This window comes from Stegodyphus dumicola, chromosome 6 (assembly GCF_044657685.1).
Source record: "Stegodyphus dumicola isolate Sdum_Otavi_A_Nest chromosome 6, ASM4465768v1".
NCBI classification, from domain to species: Eukaryota; Metazoa; Arthropoda; class Arachnida; order Araneae; family Eresidae; genus Stegodyphus; species Stegodyphus dumicola.
In genome coordinates, this window is record NC_140773.1 from 153,047,780 (window position 1) to 153,071,489 (window position 23,710).

At 31.6% G+C, this 23,710-nt stretch overlaps 1 protein-coding gene across 4 annotated transcripts in view; it reads left to right on the plus strand.

The window, feature by feature from the left end:
- Positions 1-23,710, plus strand: part of LOC118184470 (disks large 1 tumor suppressor protein-like) — a 711,253-nt gene that overhangs the window by 172,596 nt on the left and 514,947 nt on the right. For all 4 annotated transcript variants that reach the window (XM_085819058.1, XM_085819059.1, XM_085819060.1 and 1 more), the window contains one exon: positions 22,315-22,448. In XM_085819058.1, coding sequence (XP_085675184.1) covers positions 22,315-22,448 — 134 coding nt within the window. The remainder of the gene's footprint in view (positions 1-22,314; positions 22,449-23,710) is intronic.

Consider the following 23,710-nt stretch of genomic DNA (forward strand, 5'->3'; position numbering starts at 1 on the left):
CATTCATTTCACCAAGAAGCTTTTCTATTTAAATACATTTATTTATTTCCAAAGAACAAGTTTCTGTATTATACATAAAATATATTTAGAATTTTCTTTCATTAGTTAATATTGAATTAACAGCAATATCCATTTACTGACATTTGATATACATGTTTGCTTTAAAATTAAAACTAAAATTTCAATATATTTCTATTAAAAAAACATAAGAAAAAGAATAGTCATAACGTCAACCAAAGACAGAAATTTAAATAGAATAGCTGTACTTATATCAATGCATTTTTATAATCTTCATAACATTTCGATTCAAAAAAACCTATCACAAAATAAATGAACAATTTTTTTCTGCCTTAAAGAATCTCTTATATTTTTAAAATTAATACATAAAAATATATCTTCACCAATATATTTAATTCTGTCATCAACACTTATTATAATGCAATCATGTCTTGTTTGTGAAGGATGATTTACAATGCAACCTTCGCATTTAAATAGTTTTTTAATCACTGAATTTAATTCAGTTTAATAAATAGATAATGAAGATGAACTTCGAGACGATGACTGGTTTGCCAACTATATGAAATCTGTCCCTGAAAATATCTTCATGCCGAATAATTGAGAACAGGAAAAAGAAAGTTCGAAGTTGATTGCACAGTGGACTCTTGGTTGGGGATATTTTGTGTCCATAAATCAGTTTGAAAACAGAATGAACATTCATCTACGTGAATGTGTGGAACAAAATAAAATATTATACCCTACTACACGCGGTGTTGTTATAACTCCTGCAACATGGCAAGAATTTTCCTCAAAAATATATGAATTTAATCTTGTCTATACGAGTGCCAGCATCATTTGCAATAATGAGTTGGTAGTTTTCAACAAAGAAGGTGAGTGTATTTTTCAACAAGATTTTAAACAAGATGAAAATTCTTTTAAACTAAAACCTACATACCTAAAAGTAAACTGTGATATTTTAAAAAAATTGAAAGAAATTATTCCTGATGTATCTAATACTTTATATAAAAGTATTTTTGAAATTATTTTACCGTTGCAAATCAAATGTAAAAACAATTGTTCGGATATGGCAAGTGATGATGATGAACTTTTTAAAGAACTCATAAACTCTGTCAAAACTGAATTAAATTCAGTGATTAAAAAACTATTTAAATGCGAAGGTTGCATTGTAAATCATCCTTCACAAACAAGACATGATTGCATTATAATAAGTGTTGATGACAGAATTAAATATATTGGTGAAGATATATTTTTATGTATTAATTTTAAAAATATAAGAGATTCTTTAAGGCAGAAAAAAATTGTTCATTTATTTTGTGATAGGTTTTTTTGAATCGAAATGTTATGAAGATTATAAAAATGCATTGATATAAGTACAGCTATTCTATTTAAATTTCTGTCTTTGGTTGACGTTATGACTATTTTTTTTCTTATGTTTTTTTAATAGAAATATATTGAAATTTTAGTTTTAATTTTAAAGCAAACATGTATATCAAATGTCAGTAAATGGATATTGCTGTTAATTCAATATTAACTAATGAAAGAAAATTCTAAATATATTTTATGTATAATACAGAAACTTGTTCTTTGGAAATAAATAAATGTATTTAAATAGAAAAGCTTCTTGGTGAAATGAATGTATTTTTATTTTTCATAACAATTTTTTTTAAGTATTATATGTTTACAATGCAGTATATGATTCAAATGATTCACTCGTGTTGAAGATTTAAGAGTTTATGAAGCGATTATTCGCTGAAGTTTTACTTATGTGATATATTTGCGAGGTTTCCTGAATACGAGTAATCTGAAGAGATATTTGAAATCTCATGAAAGAAACATCAGATGTAGTGTATGTCCTAAGAAATTTAAGTTTATAGTTTGAAAAGTCGCGAAGCTTCTCGTCTTGGAATTTTGTAGTGAATAATCACAAGTTCTTTTCACGTAAAAAGGATATGAAAACTTATAAAGTTACTTTTAAGAGTAAATCATGATAAAAGATATTTAGTGAGCATAAGAATTTAAAACTATATGAAACTTTACATCGTATTGAATGTTCGGACATTTTTTCAAGTAAAACAGAATTTGAAGAAAATCTCACGAACCTTTTTTTTTTTTTTTTTTTTTTTTTAAATTTTGCAGGTGTCAAAAGAAACAGAAATATGCTGATGATGATGTTTTGAAACAGCATGATACTTCTCTTCTTATAAATTGCATCCATTATTTACAAGTGTTTAAAAGAAAAAGTGATCTCTTACACCACATTCGAATGCGACATGGTTTGATGCGAATCTTACAAAAACGAAGAAACATTGACATCGTTAATACATGCAAGTCTTCTAAAATCGCAAGTTTTAATAGTATGTTCGCAATTGAATCGATTTTCTAGAACACAGAAAATGATCATGTCTTAGATGTACTTCTTGAATATATAAAATTGTAGTTAGTAGGGAAAAAAATGAGTTATGATGTAGCGTTACACCGAGTTATGATATCGGTGTTTGAAATGGTAATCAATAGTTACATTTAAAATGTGTCGTGAGTGAAAATGCAGAGATAAAAGAGCTTTGGCGAATTTAATAAACGTGGTTCAATGTGGTTGATGGGAAAATTTGTTCCATGTGAATTAAGTAGTGCAAGATATGAACCTCTTTCTCTCAATAGTTAATTATTCAATTGCAAGACAATTAAACTTTAAAGTAATGATTAATATTACATTGAATTATGTAAATAACTGATGGTATGTGTATTAACATAGTGAATGTTCGCTTTTATGAAGTTCTAAGCATTACTTTAAATACCATTCATAAAACTTTTATCTCATATATACAAACATGACAATATCTATTGAGTTTTTGTTTATTCTTTGGAATGTATGAAAGTTTAAATATTTTTTTAATTTAATGTAGATTGGAGTAAAATATCGGTATCTTTCTTCATTTCAATCGGTAATATCTATATGCTGGTAAAGGTACGTATGTTCGTAAGAGTTATACTGTGTCACATTTTTGACAATCTTTCATTCATATTAGCTAATAAGAGAATTATTGAAATTAGTAAAGTAATGAAAATCAACGTTATTGAAAGGAAACTCTAAATGCATTTACATTTCCAGAAATATATCAAAATTCCTTTTCTTAAAAACAGCAGGTGTATCGTAGTTTTTATTTCTATTTCGTTAATAGTGTAAGGTAAACAAAACAAACAAAAAAAAAAAAAAAAAAAAGAATCAAGAGACAATCCGTATTATGAATGAAATTCAAGTCTTACATCGGATTAAAAAGAAATATTCTGAATCTAAATGTTTATGCCTATTTAGCATAAAATGTGTTTATTTGTCTTATAAATTTAACTAAAACCATTCTTATAACAGTATGTTGCCTTTAAACCGGGTGAAAATGTTAAGTATATTGTCTGATGGTATTGATATACTTGCCAAAGAAGTTCTAAGAACCTCAAATGTCGAAAGAGCATATGATAAGAGTCTCCTTTCCTATCGCTACGTCAGTTACAGGTTAAGGGGTGTCTTGAATGGATAAAGGTAATGTTTGTGCAAAAATATGGTAGTTCTATTTTGAAATGAGAAATAATTCGCTTTTTGTCAATTATGGACACTTGTAGTATTATCAAACAGAATGTCAGTGAAAGACATTGCGTTTGCATAGTGAATTATGAAGGTACTGAAAGGTAGTAAAGAAGGTGAATCAAAGAATTAATTTGAACAAATAAGGTAAGGCTATCATTAAAAGAAAAAACTGTTCAAAAGATGTATGTTAGAATTAAAAGTAAGATGTTAAAATTTAAAAAGGTGTAACAGAGTAAAACCAAAGAATATTGGTAATTCCCATCTGGGAAACAGTAATTTGAGTATGATATTGAAAAAGTTGGTTTTAAGAATTTCTTTATGCATGTGATGCAAAACAATTGCTAGTTTATCACGAGTGTTGACATAGATGCAATTAGTGTAGGAAAAATAATAAAATTAGTATAGTCAGTGTCTCTAAAACATGAAAAAATAATAGTGTGAGCAGTGCAAATTCATTTGAAGTACTGAAATATGACCTAGACTAAATATCAGAAGATGTAAGAAAGATTTTGGTATGTGTGGATGAAACACTGAATGTGGTTGTAAAATTAAAAATTAAATTATCAACACACTTAAAGGTAATCGGAATTTAAAACTAAACATGATGTTAGACACTTTAAGACCATAAAACTATATGAGAAAGAAATACATTTAGATATAAATGGTATTAAACTGGAAAGTTGTGAATGGAAATTTCTGAGTAAAACCTGTAGATGATCTATTATGATCGGAGAATAAAACAAGTATTTTAAAAATTGTAAGGAAATGTTTGAATATGGAGTAAATGAAAACAATACATATCGTTAAAATGAATAAAAAGGGATAAAATGTTGGAATTACGAGTGATGAGACAGAAATAAAAACATTATAATAAATAAGTTAAACTAGAATTAAGAAATATAAACACAGACGGGAAATCATGAACGTAAGAAAAGCAATTAACAGTTATAGACTTAAGTTTTTTAAAAAAATATTCGGTAATGTAAAGAAGATATTTTTGAACATGTGAAAGAGATTAGAAATTCTGTAGAATATTTAGTATAAGAACTAAGATGACGAAAAATAAATGTTTCTTTTTAAATAGAATTTCAAACCACTAAGTTAAAGTGTGTATAGAATACTAGAATGGTTTAAAAAAAGTAAATGAAGTTAAAATTCAGAATATATTGAACATTATAACGTTAAAAAAAGTGTGATTGCATCTAAAATTAAGTAATGTAACAAATAAACAACATGTGCGGGAACGTTTGTGAAATATAATATATAAGTTAAAAATAAAGGTATGCTGAAATTTATGAACGGTATGAAAAAAAAAATAGTGTGTGGAAATTAAATAAAATATTACAAATAAATTAGCAACGTTAAGTATTTGAAAAATATGACAGTAAATGAATATGTTATTATGAACAGAAAACCTGAGAAATAAGTTAAAGTTTCATCTAAAACTAGAAAAGATAAACGTATCAGAATAAATTGATGAGCTGATTCAAATTCCATTTTCTTATATAGGCCTTTTTACCTAAATCTAAATGTATCCCGTCAGCTTAGTGGTTAAAATCTTCAAACTACTGATCTGGTGAGGTATTTTGTTTCAGGGTTCAATTCTAAATTTTGAATAATAGAACATTTTTTTTTAAAAGAAACTTCTAAAATAGATTATTTTCTTTTTTCGTCCCTAGAGGACGCCATGAGCATATATCTAAAAAAAATCCCCGTTGCCAATTTAAAAAAAACTATGAAAAGCAGGAGGTATACAACTCAATCAGCAGTCTGACAACAACTCAACTCCACTCGTGACCACGCCTCCTAGTGTGATGACGTTGCCTTTTGCCCCGCTCTCTGTGTGACGTCATTGACCATGCCCCATGGACCTTATAAGAAATAGACTAACCCAGTGGGCGGGGCGCGCGTCACGGACATGTCGGCAAGAAAGAGTAGGGACGATCTGGTTTACTTTAACATTGAAACCTACGGCGTTTGTATCACATAACTCTTTTTAATTATTAAATGTGATACGTTGTATAGTGATGAAAATATGAAAGCCACAGTTTTTTCCAAATAGGATTTAATATATCTCATTAAAGCACTTTTTACTGCATTTGGCGCATTTTTTTCACGCGTAATTCTTGTACAAACATCTTTACTTTGGTAAAACGTTAAAAACTCTAAGCACAAAATTTATGAACTTAATTTTGCGTAAAAATAAAGTAAAATTAAATAAGATTGATAGTACGTGATGCTTTGAAATAAATAAGATAAAATTAAACAAGATCTGATATTTTTTTTCTTTTTAAATTTAATGAAAATTTTCAGGCAGTGATTTTCCAAACTATAATAACATTACAAAACGATCATATTTATTTGATTATATGATCATTAAATTATTAACATTAAAGTGGATTAGTTATTTTAATAATTCATAAAATTCGGAGCATAAAATTTTCTAAGCGTAATGAAGGGAAAAAAAAAGATAAAATAAAATCTAGAAGCAATCAAATTTTATATTATAGGAAACGTTTTTAAAGTTTTGTGAGTTACCTATATTTATTGATTATCATGTTCTTCGCCCGTAAACCACATACATTTGAAAACAGCATATCTTTAGAATTTCCGCACTGGAGATAAAACTTATTTTCTGTACAGTGCTCGCTCTGAACTCGTTGAGTTTGTTAATCAAAAATTCGTTAAAGTTTTACAAGATATGAAATAGATTAAAATAAATTCGAAATTCGGCCATCCAGATGCCCATGTTCGGTTGGAGGATTACATTATTCAAAATTTGATGGCTCTAGATACTGTAGTTTTTGTCACAGTGCGAGAAACATACATGTATTCATGCAGATTTCTTCATTATTTAATTTCTTTACATATAATACAGGGCGATAATATTTGGTAACAACAATTTGCAAGGAGACACGGACATTTATAGTAAAACAACGCAAAATTCCGCTTCGAAACTAACAGCCTTTCTAGACGACCGCCGCTTTGGTTTAATGAATTAAATTAACAGTAAATAAAAAAAAAATCTTATGCAGAACTAAAAATAAATTTAAAAAAAATAGTCACTATAAAATACAAGCAAAACTAATTATTACGGTTAAATACAATTTTAATATTAGAATTAAATGTATAAAAATTTTTAAGGCATCAAAAGTGCTTAGCACTATGATGTATTATGAAAGATAATTGAAATAAAATTCCTTTATAGAAATTGCGCTATAATACTCATCTATAATTTTAAAAAAGGAGCGCAATTTAGAATTTTAAACAAAACTTTCAAAAATTCGTTTTTAAATATTTTAGTTTTTTTTTTTTTTTTTTTTTTTTTTTTTTTTTTTTTTTTTTTTACACCCATAAAAAGCATAAAAATTGCAAGAGAAAATTGCTTGTTTCAAATTTTCTATTAGTTCAGATTTAAAATATTATTTTCTAAAAGAAGTAGTAACAAATTTCCTTACTGCATAGGGAAAGCTAAAAAAAATCCAGCCCTGAAAGCATGGAATAGCTTTATAATTCTTTGGAACGTTAATTATGCTTGATAAATATGCTGAAGTTTCAAAAATCAATCTCAATTTCAAAAATAAAAATATATAGAAATTCCAATTTGCGAAATGAGGCGCTACATACAGCTTTTTCTTGATAATTATACACGCTGCAATAGCCAACCAATGTTAAATTTCTGCAAGTCGTCCCTACTCCTCAGGATGTGATCAAGGTGACAGCCGGCAACGCCTCAGACGAGGAAGAAAACCCGTTTAGTCTATTTCTTATAAGGTCCATGCCATGCCCACACCGCACACCGCGTGCAGGTGAACCCAACGACTTCATATAATAGGTAGACGGCTCACCCACAGAGAATTCGTCTGCTAGGATGTCTCCAACATATACCACGTGACTTAAGCTCTTGGCGCTCTTGGGGAGTGATAGCTTAGGCTGTTTATCGCCAGTTTGGCGTGCTTCTGATATGGCTAGTAGTGCTTTTTTTTTCCGTTTGCTGGCAGTCGGCAGACAACGGCCTCGAATTAGGTTATTCGATTTTTTACAATTATTTTTGGATATAACTTAACCCCTTTTTTCCTGAATATTTTATCTATATTTTTAATAATCGCTTTAAATTATTTGCGCCATTATTTAAAATGTTTAAGTTAAATAATTTTAGGAAGAAAATCTAAAATAAATAATAAAAAATTGAGAGGAAACTTTAATTTTGAATAATGTTTAAAACTTAATTGCACTACTGTTATAATATTTGAGAAGGTAAAAAAATCTCGTTTATTTTTAATGCATTCCATCCTAAAGAGAAAAGAAAATCACATTGTATGTATTTATGCTATTTATGAAATATATACTTACAGGCTGTTAACTTTCAGCTGGAACTATAAACTATTACTATTCAAAGTTATAATATAGTTTATGATACAAAAAGATAAATTATACTGAAATCATATTATAGAAAAATATTTTACTTTCTTATATTTAAGTAAACATAATTTTACTTAATTTAAAGTCAGAAATAGTTTTCGGAACAATTTCATTTACCTTTGACCTTTCAGTGTTACCAATAGTACTTGCATTTTGGAAATTTACGATAGTAAATAAAATGTTTAGTTTTAAAAAAATCTTTCACTGATTGTAAATGCCCATTTTTTTTTTCAGTTACTTGCATATTGAAGTGCTTATAAACTTAGCAATGTCTAGAAAATAATTTCATGCAAACTTGGAAGCTATTGCCTTAACTGTATGCTGCTATGCATTAAATTTAGTAAGATTTCATATTTTGCACATCAGCTGTAAAATGTACATTTCCAGAATAAAATTTTATTACAGAATTATAAATTCAAACATGACAATACATATTATATTTTATTCCTCTATCCCAATTAAATAAACAGATTACGAAAATGTGCATTTAAATATAGTATTTACTATAAATATATCGGGAACAAATACCAGAAATCACCTACTCAAACTGGTAGTCAAGTATATTCCAAATTTCCTATTTTTGATATGTGAGTAAGTAATGAGCTTTTTAAAACAAAAACACACAATTTGGCTCAAATATAGAAACTACACATTATTATATACTACATGAAGAACTTTATGAAATACAATACCCTATATAAGGCTCTGATATGAGAAATTTGACTTTTTTTTTTAGATAATATAAATTTTTTTAAAAAAAGTTAGCTTGTAAAACCATAGAAATCTTTATAGATATATAAAGAATGTGATATTTACTTTTAAAAAATCAATACATAAAACAGTGTAAATAAAATATAAACTACAAATTAAAAATACATGCTTTTATTTTAACAACAGGGCTTTAATGAAACTGACTGTTTCACAGAAAAGAAGAAGAAAAAAAAAAAAGCTTTTATGAATAGAAAGTAAAAACTAGTAAAGATATAATGATGAAAGCCTCATTCAAACCTGCAAAAGTTCACTCAGATATAGTTTTGATGGGTTTTTTTTTACAAACTATATATATATACTGTTTGTATGCAACAAAATGTTAAGGCCTGTTTTCAAGATTTTTTTTTTTTTTTTTTTTTTTAAATTTAACTCCTATAAAATATCTTAATACACACGTAATCTTCATTATAAATTAAAGAAAATTCTATAGTTATGATATATTTATGTTGCTAAAAATAGTTTTAAAGGAAAAGGTTTTTAAAAAATCTTAAATTAAACAAATGTTACTATGAAAGCAAAAACTCTGCAATCAAATATTGAAGTGATTAGTTTATAAATAGGTGGCACTTTTAAGTATACGCAATCTGTTGACATTAACGAGTTAATTCCATTTTATTCCTTATAATGTTTGGTAAGTTCGAATTCACTGCCACTTTATTCCTGCTTTACCAGATCATTCTTATGCATTAGCTAAATTTAAAAAAATTAGGATTTATTCATGCATTATTAGCTAATATACTAGTATACAAATTTTCAGCTCATTTATAGATTTTGAATTAGCTTTTCTTTTCTTTTTTTTTTTTTTTTTTAACAAAGTAAACATATCGCACAATCTTATCTCAATAATTTAATAATAATAGCATTTTTTTTTTTTTTTTTAATCGCAGGCAGTACTTGTTTATGAAACCAAAACGCGTACGATTTGGCGAAAAAAGGTTAGCGCCAATTGGCGCAGCTTTTTATTTCAACGGAGTACACGGAAAAAGAACATAAAATGCAATTATTTGTAAAAGGTGATTCCAGTAAATAATGTCACAGTATTTATTACATTTTGATGCTATTAATACATGCTGAAAATGTCATATACAGCGGCAATTTTCTTATACAATATGGCTGAAACTTTCCAACCAATTCAACAGAGATAGTAAAATGACAAAAATACTGGAAATAAAATAATGAATCATGCAGTTTTAACTTAGCTATGAAAGGTTACAGGTCCCCCTTTTACAAAACTTTCTTTACATCCATAGGCGCTGCAGCGGATAACCATTTTTTATTAAATTTTATGTGACCAAGCAGAGCAGGCGTCTTTCGTCCCATAGAAATGAATGTAAAGTATTTCCGGACTTTCGGAATTCGACCAGCAGTCACGTGACACTAATGTTGGAACCAGTCGGAGGTTGCTATAAGCTCTCTACCAGTATATATCTCGTTGGGTGAACCCCCATTTTTATACTACTCTGGAGGTCCTCGTTGCACGACTATCCATTGCGGCTGCAAGCGTGCGCGAAATGCCTGTCGTTTTTCAAAATGTCCGTCAATCACTTCTGCGACGTTACCAGGCATGTATTATTACTGCTGGTGGTCGCAATTTTGAACATTTAATTCGAATACTGTATTGCTACAAAGAAGCACTTTGCGTTGATTTTGTACATAAACACATTTTCCTCTCGTGTCGTTTTTTTGCGTTCCTGCCTTAACCCGTCACATTAGACCCTACATTCCTATAAAAGTTTTAGTACGCTCCACCACCCTTCCAAGTTTGTCCCATGGTCTATGAAACACCCTGTATATCTTAAGACGCCATTGAAATGTTAGTTTAATTATTAAATCCTTTTTTGATATCCTACGGATTTAAGAATTTGGGATTGCATGATGTAATGTCTGCAATAGAATTTTTTCAAAGAAAAGGCATCATTCAGTATAGAAAATTATGTTTGAACAACCAACGAGATGAAATATGCTTTAACGATAGCGAAATAGCGATGCAGGAATCCATTTAGTTATGTTTAGCCTTTTTTATATAAATTATGATAATAAAAAGTATTATATGAAATTAACCTTTCATCTAAATTAAAACAATAATCTTAGGTAAAGTTATTTACTAGTATTATACTTTCTTTCTTGCGTTAGGGTTGCCGCAATTATTTTTGGCAGCACTAGCATCAACAATAGTTTGGCGATTTTTTACGGTCCTCAAAACAGAATAGTGCAAAACGGAATTTTCAACAAGTAACAATTTTTCTTATCTGCATAAATATATTTATTTCCTTAAAAACATTTGGGCACTGTTTGCTTTTGTGAAATACTTTTGTGTTTTTGTAGTTGCTTTGACATCAAAACCCGTTTTATGGTGAGGAGCATCGCACATATATGAATATTATGATTTTAAACCGCTAGAAGAAAATATTTGTTGAAGGCTTAAAAAGCATCTCTTAATATAGCTGGCAATTGTACTTCACGTTCCAAAAATTATCTTGTTTTTTAAAAAAATTTCGAAAATTTTCGTGAACCGAAGAAAAAATTGCGTGAATAATAATAATAAATATTTTACGTCTCATAGAATTTGAGCAAGAATGAAACTGCGTTGAGTGATGAATGAGGGTTTATCACGCTATCGATTACCGATGTATGTTTTTACTAATAAAAATTCGATGTATGTTTGTCGAAAAAATATGTCATCGATCATTCTCATAAGGTTCCTTGATTAATTTTTTTATAGCAAAAGAATCATTGCTTTCAATTTTTTTATTATTCTTTTTCATTTTCGCTGCAGAATTTTTTTAGTAATTTAGCTGTTAAAAATTTTATGACGATTGATAAATACTAACTAAAGGATGTAGTTAGCTAGCTATTGTAATATGTGTAAGAAGTGAATGATGAGATACTTTTTACGATTTTATCCCAGTTGAGTAAGTAACTTTATTATAAAATTGAACCCAATGTTAATTCACATTCATCAAATTGTACTTAAGTCTCTCTGAATTCGTTACTCTTTATAATTGACGACTTCGTTCATATACTTTCGGAAATGATATTTCTTGTTAAAATTGTTTTTAGCTTCTTACTCCCCCCCCCCCCGAAAAAAAAAACATGACTAGAATTATGTACATCGTTCATTCCACGCCCTTCCGAAATTTCGAATTTTAAAAAGAATGTAAACAAGCCGTTTCATTTATTTAATACGTAGATGTGTAATATATATTTGTTCATTTGCGAAATAGGTCGTACGAACAGCAAAGGCTTCTTCTTCTTCTTCTTCTTTTTTTTTTTTTTTTTTTTTTCTTTTTTGTGTGTGTGTGTGTACTTGTATTTTAGTGATAGTAGATGTTTGAAATGGTTAAAGATTAGATGGTTGCGTTTCTTAATCGAAGCATTTTCTTTAAAAAATATATCATAGTTTGCCTCCATAATAATCATCACATTTTAATATATATTTACATGTAATTAATGGATTTGTTTAATTTTTCTTGCTGCCGTTTTGATTTGAAATTAATCGGTATGAACGATAGTCATCGTCTTTACATATTGTAAAATTGCTGCCATGATAAAATTTATCATAGCAGATGTTTTACTACGTATAAAATAAACTGCAAGGAAATATATCTTGGCAAAAAATTCATCTTTCTTATATAAGATAACTATTGAAAATTAAATATGTGAAAAACAAAAGAAATGCTTTTAAAATGAGATATTCAGGGAAAGCCCGTGCCCATGCTGTAACTAAGTAGAAGGAAAATTTTGCTTATTTGTTATTTAGTCAGAAATAATTTTCTAGAAATTAGAATGAATTTTATGCAGGTTCTATTTATTGCCATAAGAGAGAAGAGCAATAAGATTGACATTGTTATTTGTTAAGTGGAATTTACATTTTTTGAAGTAATTTCTAAACCTGATGGAAAAGTTTAATTGTTTCAAGGGTCTTTAGTTAAATTTTGTCAAGAAAGGTCAAGTTGTGCCATAGCATTTGTGCCTTATGCATGTTTAATAAATGTAATAATGTTGAAAATAATGGTGACTAAAAGTAAAGTATATTACTAAAATCCTTTACATTAAAATATATATATATATATATATGTATATACCCTGCAGTGATGCTAAGACTTATGAGTGAAACTGAGCATGTAGACTTGAGAAGGCTCCAAACGCATCGGAGTCAAATCTAGTAGCATTTTCTGACATAAAATTTGAAGACAGCGTTTATCCACATGGAATTCATACGGTTAATTACCATTAATTCGCTTATTTGTAACTGAAGTTTGAAATCGATACGCATATTTTAAATACAAGAAATGTTGACATTATCAACTTGAAGGGAATATATATAGATAGATAGAGATAGTAAGGGAACTTAACATATCATATTTGGAAGTAATTGCCTAACTATCAGAGAGTCAATTTTGTGTAAGATTTTCAGAAAACGCTTATAATATTTTTTTTTTATTATTATTTAAAACATAAAAAAAGGATTGCTTAGTCACCTTCGAAGTAGCATTCATGGGGTACTTAGAACTCTTGTTGCTCCTGGAGCAGTGGGATAATGCCTGTTTTAGATCTGTCATAGGCTGGCCGTTGCATCGTTTTAGACAGCTGGATTGTGTGTAAATATCAATACCAAGAGAGAATTGCGAACAGTAGCATCGAGATGGTGTTGGAATATCGGCATCAGAGGATGAAAAGCCTGAGAATTTAAGTTATTGTGGCTTAACGGGGATGTGTTGCTGATCGAAGAGACTTAGCATATTTGCTTCAATTCCCGTTGCTTTAAACGTGACTTCTTGTTGAATGGTCGGAAGATGCTTTAACTCTGTATGAGCCACGACACAAACTATGCTGTCCCATTTGATATGATATCAAACATTTATAAGATACGAAAAGTGGGTACATCCCGACCCAAACATTTATAAGGTAGTTTCTTCCTGTATATATAAAATAGTTTGCATGCCTTCGTGGTATAACGGTAGCACACTCGGCGAGTATTCGAGAGGTCCAGGTTCGAGTCCTGGCGAGGACACTGCTCATTTTTCACATCTCCGGCTTTTAGAAAACCTAATGACTCTACATTGGCGCCCGATCTAAAAAGCGGTGGATGATAATTTTTACCACCAGGATTTGGCTATTGGGTCCCCTAATCCCCACTTGCCCTTTAAAAGGGGAGTATATAACGTGTTTTCTCCCTCCTTTCTGCATGCTTTCGTGGCGTAACGGTAGCACACTCGGCGCGTTTCGAGAGTTCAGGTTCGAGTCCCGGCAGGGGTATTCCTCATTTTTTATGTCTTTTGCTTCAAAATAACCTAATCTCTCTACACATTTCTTTTATAGAGAATCTGTTTACGCTGTCTGAGAACCAGATTCAAACATTGCAAGTTTAGCGCTTGATGTGATTTTTCTGCGCACATTTTGAGCAGTGATGGTAGAGCTGGAAGTTATCGAGTGTTATCTCCTCCAGGTAGTCTGCTAAAACATTTCGAATCATGTTCGCATTGTTATAAAATAGCACTTCAGATAAAATTTTAGTTTGTGAGAAGGAAGGAAAGGAATTGGGATGAAATCAGTTCAGATGGAGAAGTTGCAGACTGTCCCTTATGGTAAAATTTTTATAAAAGAAATCATTGTCATTATGGAGCACCCATTTTATTCACTGTCAAGCAAGCAAAACACACCTTGAACTCTCTTGTGCAGTTTGTTCAGCACCTGACAGTAGAAATCAAGATTGTTCATTATATTCTGAAAAATTCTTCCGTTTTTCTGTAGAAGTTCTCTTGGAATGTACGTTGTCTTCTATACTTTGCAGGCGACTAGAAAGTACTTCGTCCTATTAAATATTTTGCTTTCGACATGGCGTGTTCTCCTTGCGCAAGTTTAATTTTCTCCATACACCCTCATTTAATTTTTTTAATGAAGTTATACAAGGTTTGATTGCGCAATATTGTTTAAATCGTTAATACTTATCTCTGTGACTCATCACTTGTAAGCACACTAATACAAATCTCTGTAGACTGACATCTAATAACTAACGGGAAATCTCTGTTGTATAATCGGGCAATTAAGATTCATTAAGTATCATCTTAAGCGCTGCAATGTCTCCTCTTTTGCTGTGTGGAATTTTCAGCAGATCTCATTTCTTGCCCGCAAGAGCTCAGTATGGTTTTTAAATTAAATTCTAATTATTTTTACTTTGTCCTTAATTGTTCTGTTAAAATCATTTAGGAGCTTTTTTTAATTTATTTTAGAAATTTTCATGACATTTAGAAAAGAGGAGACCATTTTTAGCAATAATTTATTAAAGATTATATATGTTTGAAAATCGTGTTTTTCTCCCTGTACATCACGTGCCTTCGTAGCGTCCCAGAAAGAGCATCGTTAATTTTTCATGTTTCCTGTTTCGGCAGATTAACGACTTTACAGTGGTTTAGAGCTATCCTTCCAGAATCAAAACTTTCATAATGCATGGTATCTCTCTCTCTCTTTCTTTCTTTCTTTCTTCTTCTTCTTCTTCTTTTTTTTTTTTTTTTTTTTTTTTTTTTTTATAATTTTTACAACGAAACAAAAAAATTGACATTACTTAAATCCCCTTAGTATGAAGTAATGATGAAATATTTTTAACTGAAGCCTCTTGCTCTTAGTAAATACAGTCTGAATCAAGCAAGTTTCTCATAGCTTCAGGTAATGTATATTTTGTTTGGGAAACTTTTGTTTTTTAGACTATTTTATATTATTAAAGTTCCTGTGTCATGTAATTTTATGGCGAAGGTCAGTTTTTAAAATTATTTTATAAGTCATGGCACTCTTACTTAAATACATACTAGTTAGTAATAACCGAAATGAACCTAGAGTCATTTTCTCAAACAATTTTAAAAACGAATCATTAAGTATAAAAAAGCATGAAATTAAGAAAATTAATTAAAAAATATAGACCTTAATGTTCCATTTGTCGCATTATTATCGCATAAAAGCAGTTTTATATATGACTTTTTTTAGGTAGTAAGTTCCATCTTTTATTCTTTAAATCTGGAAAAAATTCCTTGGAATCGATAATCTATTTCAAAGTCGATAAAAGTCCCCTGAAAAAGACATCACCTAGTCTTTGTCCCAATAAAAACTGGTCAGCCTTATGAGTTCCTCAAAATATCTTGTTTTTTAAGCTCATCCCACGCTTGAAAATTTGCTGTTTCTTTTTTTTTCACCCCCCCACTTTTTTTTAGTAATTCTTAATTCTTCTCCCGTTGGGTTTTATTGACTTCTGGGTGTGGATCATTGGATAAAATTATTATTTAACTTTTACTGTGGTTAGTGTGCTTGTAATGCTGGCAAAACGGTCGTGAGTCACGAATTTTTGTCTTGAAACAATTTCATTAATTACTTTTCACCCTGCTTAGAGCAGACTTAGACCAAAAGTCTTCAAATTGCTTTTCATTTTAATAAATATCGGTACGGGATTAGGCATGGTAGAAACAGCTCTTAATCGTGTTTATTTTTTGTATAACTTAACTAGGAAGAGAGTTAATTTCTTGAAAGCTCTGTAAGCTTTGAATGTATGCACGAATTAGTTGTAATTGCATGTAGTTTGCTTCTGTGGAAATTCTCTTTTTTTGTTTTAAGCCGCATGCTTTAGAGCAGAGTTGGGTTTTATTAATTTTTTTCGTGTATTTCCCAAGTTTGCGATATTTTTGTGCATGACTAGATAATCTGCTTTCTGTTAAACTAGAAATATTTTTTAAAATTTTTATTTATTTATTTATTTTTTTACATAACTAAAGGGAATATTTGAAGCTTTAGTGTAAAAGACTCATTGAAGGAATGACTCAAACTGGGTGGCTGTGACTCATATCTTTCGAACGTCATTCATTGCTTACACATTTAATGTTATAAGGTATTTTCTCCGTCCTTCGTGGTGTAACTGGAAGCACGCTCGACCCGTATTCGAGAGGTCCGGAGCTCGAATCCTGGTGAGGGCATTTTTTCTCTTCCTGAATTGATGTAATTTAACGCCTGTACAAGATATAGTCATTGACTTTTAGTATTCATGATATAGTCCATACTAATTGATTAAGTAGAAATCGGAAATATTTGCATTTTGGTATTAATAATTTGAATTATGGGTGCAATTCTGTCATGTCGAGTTAAAATGTTAGAAGCGGTGGCCTACCCATAAATATGTTTTTATGAAGTCAACCAGTTGCGAAACTTTTCATTATGTACTTCAGGAACGTGAACTGTAAATCTGTTTTGATGCAACTGTCGATAGTTGAGGCAGTTGGATCATTTGGATGTCAATCACATGTACATAATGTCATTGACTCATAAAAATATATATACATGTTAACAAATAAATCTAACTTAGTGGTCTTCAGACTTATTCCATGAAACTCTGAGGTTGCATGTAACTCCACTACGGATTTCCCCCAAGTTGGAATGAAAATTCAAAAGAATTTTCTAATACCATGTGGGTCGAAAAGCTAAAATCTGTGTGACCTAATCAGACTGACCACGAATTTTATCGTGGTAAGGAGTACAAGACTGCATCTGTCGTTAGTATGAGCCTTAAATATATTATAGGTGACAGTACGCCTTTCTCCAGTTTCTCCCCAATTTAAACGAGAAAACCCCGGTTACTGGCCGGAATGTCTCCCATTCTTCTTCTGCTACCACCAAACCACCCGAGAAGATTTTCGGCCTATGAGTGCCCTCATGCCGCAGATGCAATTTACATTTACAAACATCCATGCCAGTCAGTGTCAATAACCACTATCCCCTATGGGTACTAGCTAAACATCTACAATAATAAATTAAATGATATTTCTTTTATTTATGTTGTTTTCGTTGTCTAAAATAGTATAAAGTAATTTTATTTCGTTTAAATACTATTTCTTTTACACCGGCCTGGTCGGTATAGTGGTTAGCATTGTTGGCTGCCATATCGTACGGCCATGCGCCCACCAGCGGCCGAGCGGTAAAGTCGCTGAACACTGGTAGTTCGGTCCGAGGTTCGAATCCCGCGAACGGGCTGGCTGCATGGGCGTTTTCGTGGTTTTCCCCATGTGTAACGTGTATATGAGCCAGTTTCCCTTAGAAAGTACTCCACGAAAGGCATCCCTTCCCTTAGGCAGATAGCCCTCGTGTGCTTTGCCATAATTAAGTACACCAATACACCAACGTACGGCCATGCTTCAAATCCCAAAGAAAGCTTGGATGTTTGTAAATGTATAGTACCTTTTTGGCATACATACTAGTTAGTAATAACCGAAATGAACCTAGAGTCATTTTCTCAAACAATTTTAAAAACGAATCATTAAGTATAAAAAAGCATGAAATTAAGAAAATTAATTAAAAAATATAGACCTTAATGTTCCATTTGTCGATAGTTGAGGCAGTTGGATCATTTGGATGTCAATCACATGTACATAATGTCATTGACTCATAAAAATATATATACATGTTAACAAATAAATCTAACTTAGTGGTCTTCAGACTTATTCCATGAAACTCTGAGGTTGCATGTAACTCCACTACGGATTTTGTGCTTTGCCCCTCGTGTGCTTTGCCATAATTAAATACACCAATACACCAACGTACGGCCATGCTTCAAATCCCAAAGAAAGCTTGGATGTTTGTAAATGTATAGTACCTTTTTGGCACGAGGGCACTTGAAATGCAGGGCGAACCGAAAATCCACCCCAGAGGCTTTGTGGTAGGAAAGAGAGGTGGAATACTCTTGAAATACGTTTCCCGAGGAATTCTCCTTCGAACTGAAATGGAACCAGGCAAAACTACACTGCCGCCTAATAATAGTGCGCAAAGCTCATCGCAGCGACAGACGTAATCCTGCGCTCATCGCCATGATACCATTCCTGTACCTGTTTGAATGTTACAGAGAGACAAGTGAGATAAGTCATAACATAATAATTTTTTTTTTTTTATTTCTGTTGTTTTTATTATCTAAAATAACATGAAATAATTTTGATTTTATGAGTACAACTCCATTCTTTGAGACGTAAAAAAAGCAGCATAGGCCACAACAAAGAAGACTTGTTTGTCATTCAGTCTGCCCGGGATTCTGTGTATTTCTACTATTCATGAACAAAGAAAATATATTACGATAATTGTACGCCATACAATAAATATTCTTATTGTTGCTCTTCGCTGCATGTTTTTAATAAAAGGAATGCATTAAAGGAAGTTTAAGACAATGCTGTAAAAATGATTAATTTTATTAAATCCCGAAAACGAACTTTAAGATTATTTACTTTGTTATGCTGTGGATTATACAGTAAGCTTAAAACCTTGCTTTCGGTTTTAGTAGTGCGATTGTTGTGAATTTTTGGGTAAAAATGAAGCTAGAATTCTTTTTTAAAAAAATCTGGTTATGCTCTAAAATTATATGATGAAATATGATTGCAATTTGGGCCCTAGTTTGCTGTTTAAAATTAGATATTTAGTCAAAAAACTTGCTACGCAACATTTTGAAAAACTGACTAATTTTCGGATGGTAAATGAATTAAATTTCGGTGAATGTATAGAGTCCTTACGATTTTTTGAAGCAGAAGACGTGAAAAATGAGAAATGCCCTCGCCTGGACTCTAATCTGGACTTCTGGAATACGCGTCGAGTGTGCTACCATTATACAGGGTGTCCGTAAAAGAATGTCGGAGTTTTAATGGTATATTACAGGAGTTTATTTTATACTAAATATAACAAATCATACATGAAATTGAAGGAAAACTAACCTAGTTTTTCCTATAAGTGCTCAATGTGTGCGATTTTAGTGATACGGCACACATCCAAACGAAAATGCAATTCTTCCCATACTGTCTTGCAGCAAGTCCGGAGTAGTGGAAGCAACAGCCTGTGCAATTCTACCTTTCAAGGTTGGTAAATCGTGGGGTAGGGGTGGAAAGTAGACCCGATCTTTTACGAAGCCCCAAAGGAAGAAATCACAAGGCGTGATGTCAGGTGAACGAGGCGGCCAGGGTATGTCGTCTGGACCGTGACGCCCAATCCAACGGTCAGGGACTTCGACGTTTAACCAATCTCGCACAAAGAGACTCCAATGAGGAGGGGCTCCATCTTGTTGCCAAATAAAGTTTGCAGGTTCAATTTCTACTAATTGGGGAAAGAGCCATTGTTGTAGCATATCCAGGTAAGAAACCTCTATTACTGTAGCTTCAGCGAAAAAAAATGGTCCGTACACTTGTCGTCGTGAAACAGCACAGAAAACGTTTATTTTTGGAGAATCTCTTTCGTGTTGTACAAGTTGTTGAGGATTTTCTGATTCCCACTTGTATAACGTTGACTCATTACTGAACACCACATGATGCAGAAAGTCATTGTGCCATTGAAGAACTTCACATGCAAAACGAAATCGTACTGCACAATCATTTGGCTTTAATTGCTGTACCAACTGTAATAGGTATGGACGCAAGTGTAAATTTTTTTTAAAAAAAAATCGTCCAGACTGTCGTCTTTGGCAACTGCAGTTCATGTCTTGCTTTCCGGACAGATTTCTGCGGACTACGACGGAAAGATTCTTCGACACGTTCCGCATTCTCTACAGAAACTTTGGGTCTTCCCGGGCTTTTACCTTTACAAAGACATCCGGTTGTTTCGAATTGTCGATACCATCGGCGGATATTTCTGTCACATGGGGGATCACATTTAAACTTTAATCGGAACGCACGTTGAACGGCAATTACCGAATCACTCTTAGCAAATTGTAGAACACAAAACACTTTACGCTCAGAAGTCGCCATTTTGAATAGATGACGCTGCAACTGTGAAAACGATGTAGCGGTACAAGCGCATGCGCTTATCTGAAACTGTTCGAGTTATTCTTTATTCGTCACCTTCAACCACAACTGTGGAACGATTACAGCTGATACTATTACAATTTGAAACTCGGACATTCTTTTACGGACACCCTGTATTACGAAGGCAAACAGAAAAGAGAGAGAAAATTTGAAACTTCTGGCCTTATATACTCCCCCTTTTAAAGGGCGACTGGGGATTAGGGAACCCCAGGCGCCAAATCATCATCCACCACCTTTTAGTTCGGGCGCCACTGTAGAGTCATTAGGATTTTTTGAAGCAGGAGAAAAACGGGAAAAATGAGCAATGCCCTCGCCGGGACTCCACCCATACGCGCTCAGTGTGCTACCATTACACCACGAAGGCATGCAGAAAGGAGGGAGAAAATACCTTATATGTGTTAAAAACTGCATTTTAAGATTTAAAGATTTAAAATTTTTTCGGAATAGGAAGTGTGAAAATCAGACGTGCCCTGCCGAGTTTTGAACCACAGATGTTTCAAAACTGTTCACCTCTTATACCAGAAGATCCTGTTATAAGGGAATATGATTATTTCTTCTTCCTCGAAGAAAAGCACCAGATCCTTTCTACCAAATCAAAACAGTAGCCAGTTGTTGTCACCAAGAAATTTTTCTTTGGACTTTGTAGACACTAGTAAATTTTTCAAAGTGAAACACTTGAAAATTAAGTGTTGTGACGCCGAGATTCGAACCACGGAGCAACCAGTTGCTAGCATGGTTGGCAAATTTTCACTTTAAGTAAATTTTCTGTTAATGTGGTCAGTATTATTAAAAGTTATCAATCAGTTCACCGACATTTAATTCAACTGACTGTCTAAATTCATTGGAAGTTTAGGAACATGCAGTTTAATTGTATACTAGTGCAAATCTTATTATTAAAAGTTATTAATCAGTTCACTGACATATAATTCAACTGACTGTCTAAATTCATTGGAAGTTTAGGAACATGCAGTTTAATTGTATGTTACTGCAAATCTTTGGTGCCTTATATTACTATATATAATAAATACAAATTAGAAAATTTTTCGACATGACATTTTTCAAAACTGTTTTTTAATCAGAACTAAGCATTATCTCCATGTTTAATGTTATAAGATTTATATGTATAATTTTATTCGTATACGTTATTTCTCTCCGTTTTAATTACAATAGAGACGTTTTAATTATTTATTATTAAAATAATTAAAACTTTATGTATTTTTCAAAATTGTCGGTTTAAAAATTTGTTAAAGAAATCAAAACTGCTATAAAGTCCACCCCCTCAACAATGCCTTTTCAAAATTCGTTTTTAAATTATTTCAATCGCCTAAAATTAGGCAAGAAACCATAATTTCACGTAAGTTTTATTTGAATAATAAAACTTAGTTGCGATAACTTAGATGGCGATCAGACACAGAATCATCTTCAGGAGTAAGAGAATTTCTACAAAAATGGCAGGAGCGGTAACTATTTTATATCGATACGAATCGGCGGACAAAAAAAAACCTGCCTATTGAAGTTGCATTATGTATTTCCTGTAGAAATGGTATAATATTTATTGTCTTGCCTTTATAAAAATTTTTTAGGCCTTTCATTATTAGTTGTAATATTTTCTTTCTCTTTTAACTTGCAGTTCTGCTGATAGATTTTTTCTTCTGCTTATATGTGAAATTTAAATTTGTGGATTAATTTTTAAAATGCCCGCCCTTTTTTTTTCAGATATACAAGAATTTTATGAGATCACTCTTTTAGACGACACAAAGAGTATCCAACAAAAAACAGCAGAAACACTTCAAATAGCTAATAAATGGGAAAACAGCCCACCCTTAGCAGGACTAACGCATAATAACGAAGTAAGTAATTTTTTTTTTTTTTTTTTTTTAAATCTGAGGAAGATTCCATGAGTTGCAGTTAATTACGTAATACTCGTATTGTAATAAAAAAATGCTCAGATTCAAGGAATAGAAGTTTAAAAGGCAAGGAAATATACTTTGAGTTTTTTTTTTTTTTTTTATCGTTTGTGTGCAAAACTTAAGCAGCAAATTCATTTTTCAACATACAACCATAAAATCGTTCAAAAGGGCTTTTCGCGATCAGCGCAGCGGAAACCAACTGAATAGAAAGGTGATGCGTATGCAGATATCAGCACCATGACACCAGAGGACACATCAGGGTACACAAAATGCAAGGAACCAGCACAGCAGTGCAAGGCAACTTAAAAAGAAGAAAGAAAGGCGCATTTCCAGGCAATCTTTCTCTAAATGAAAGTGAGATTGTGCATGCATTATGGCTAACATAAGAAAACATAAGGACGCCCTTACACGTAATAGAATGGTTACCATGCTTGAGGAGTGTCGTAGTTTAACCTCTATCGCTCAAGAGTTCGAAACTCATAAAAGTATTAAGAATAAACAGATTTAGAATTGAAATTCTGTTGACAGAGGATATTTGCTCATATTTCATTGATAGTGGTAATTTTGAAATAAAAGTGCAATTTACCTTTCAGCAACTTCAAAAATTGTTACTACCAATTATTATCGCCCTATATTATATTTAAATAAATTAAATCATGAAGAATCTATATAACTGTATGTATATTGCACTGTCAGAAAACGACAGTACTTAGGGCCATCAAATTTTGAATAACGTAGTCCCATCCGAACATGCGCACGTGGCAGCCCGAATTTCGAATTTTATATCTCACATTTTGTAAACCTTTAATGAATTTGAGATTAAGAAACCCAACGATTTGAAATGGAGCAGTGGCAACACTATACAGAATAAAGGCCCGTCCACACGAGTACGCTCGAAACGTAACTGACGAATGCGCTTTTACGTTGCCAGCGTAAAAGCGTCCAAACGAGTACGCTTGCGAAGAGTGCGTTTAACCAATAGAATTATTTTGCGCAAAAATCACGTGACGCTGTAATATAGCGTCAACAGAGCTGTATCTTATTACTTCGCTGTTCTTCTGTATGTTTTGCGGCAAGTTGTCCGAATCAGATTTTATATATATATATATATATATATATATAGCTGAAACTTTACTATTATGTGCAATTATTAAGCAGAGGCAGAACCGCAAAAAATGGCAAGAATGAGTCCGAAAGATTTA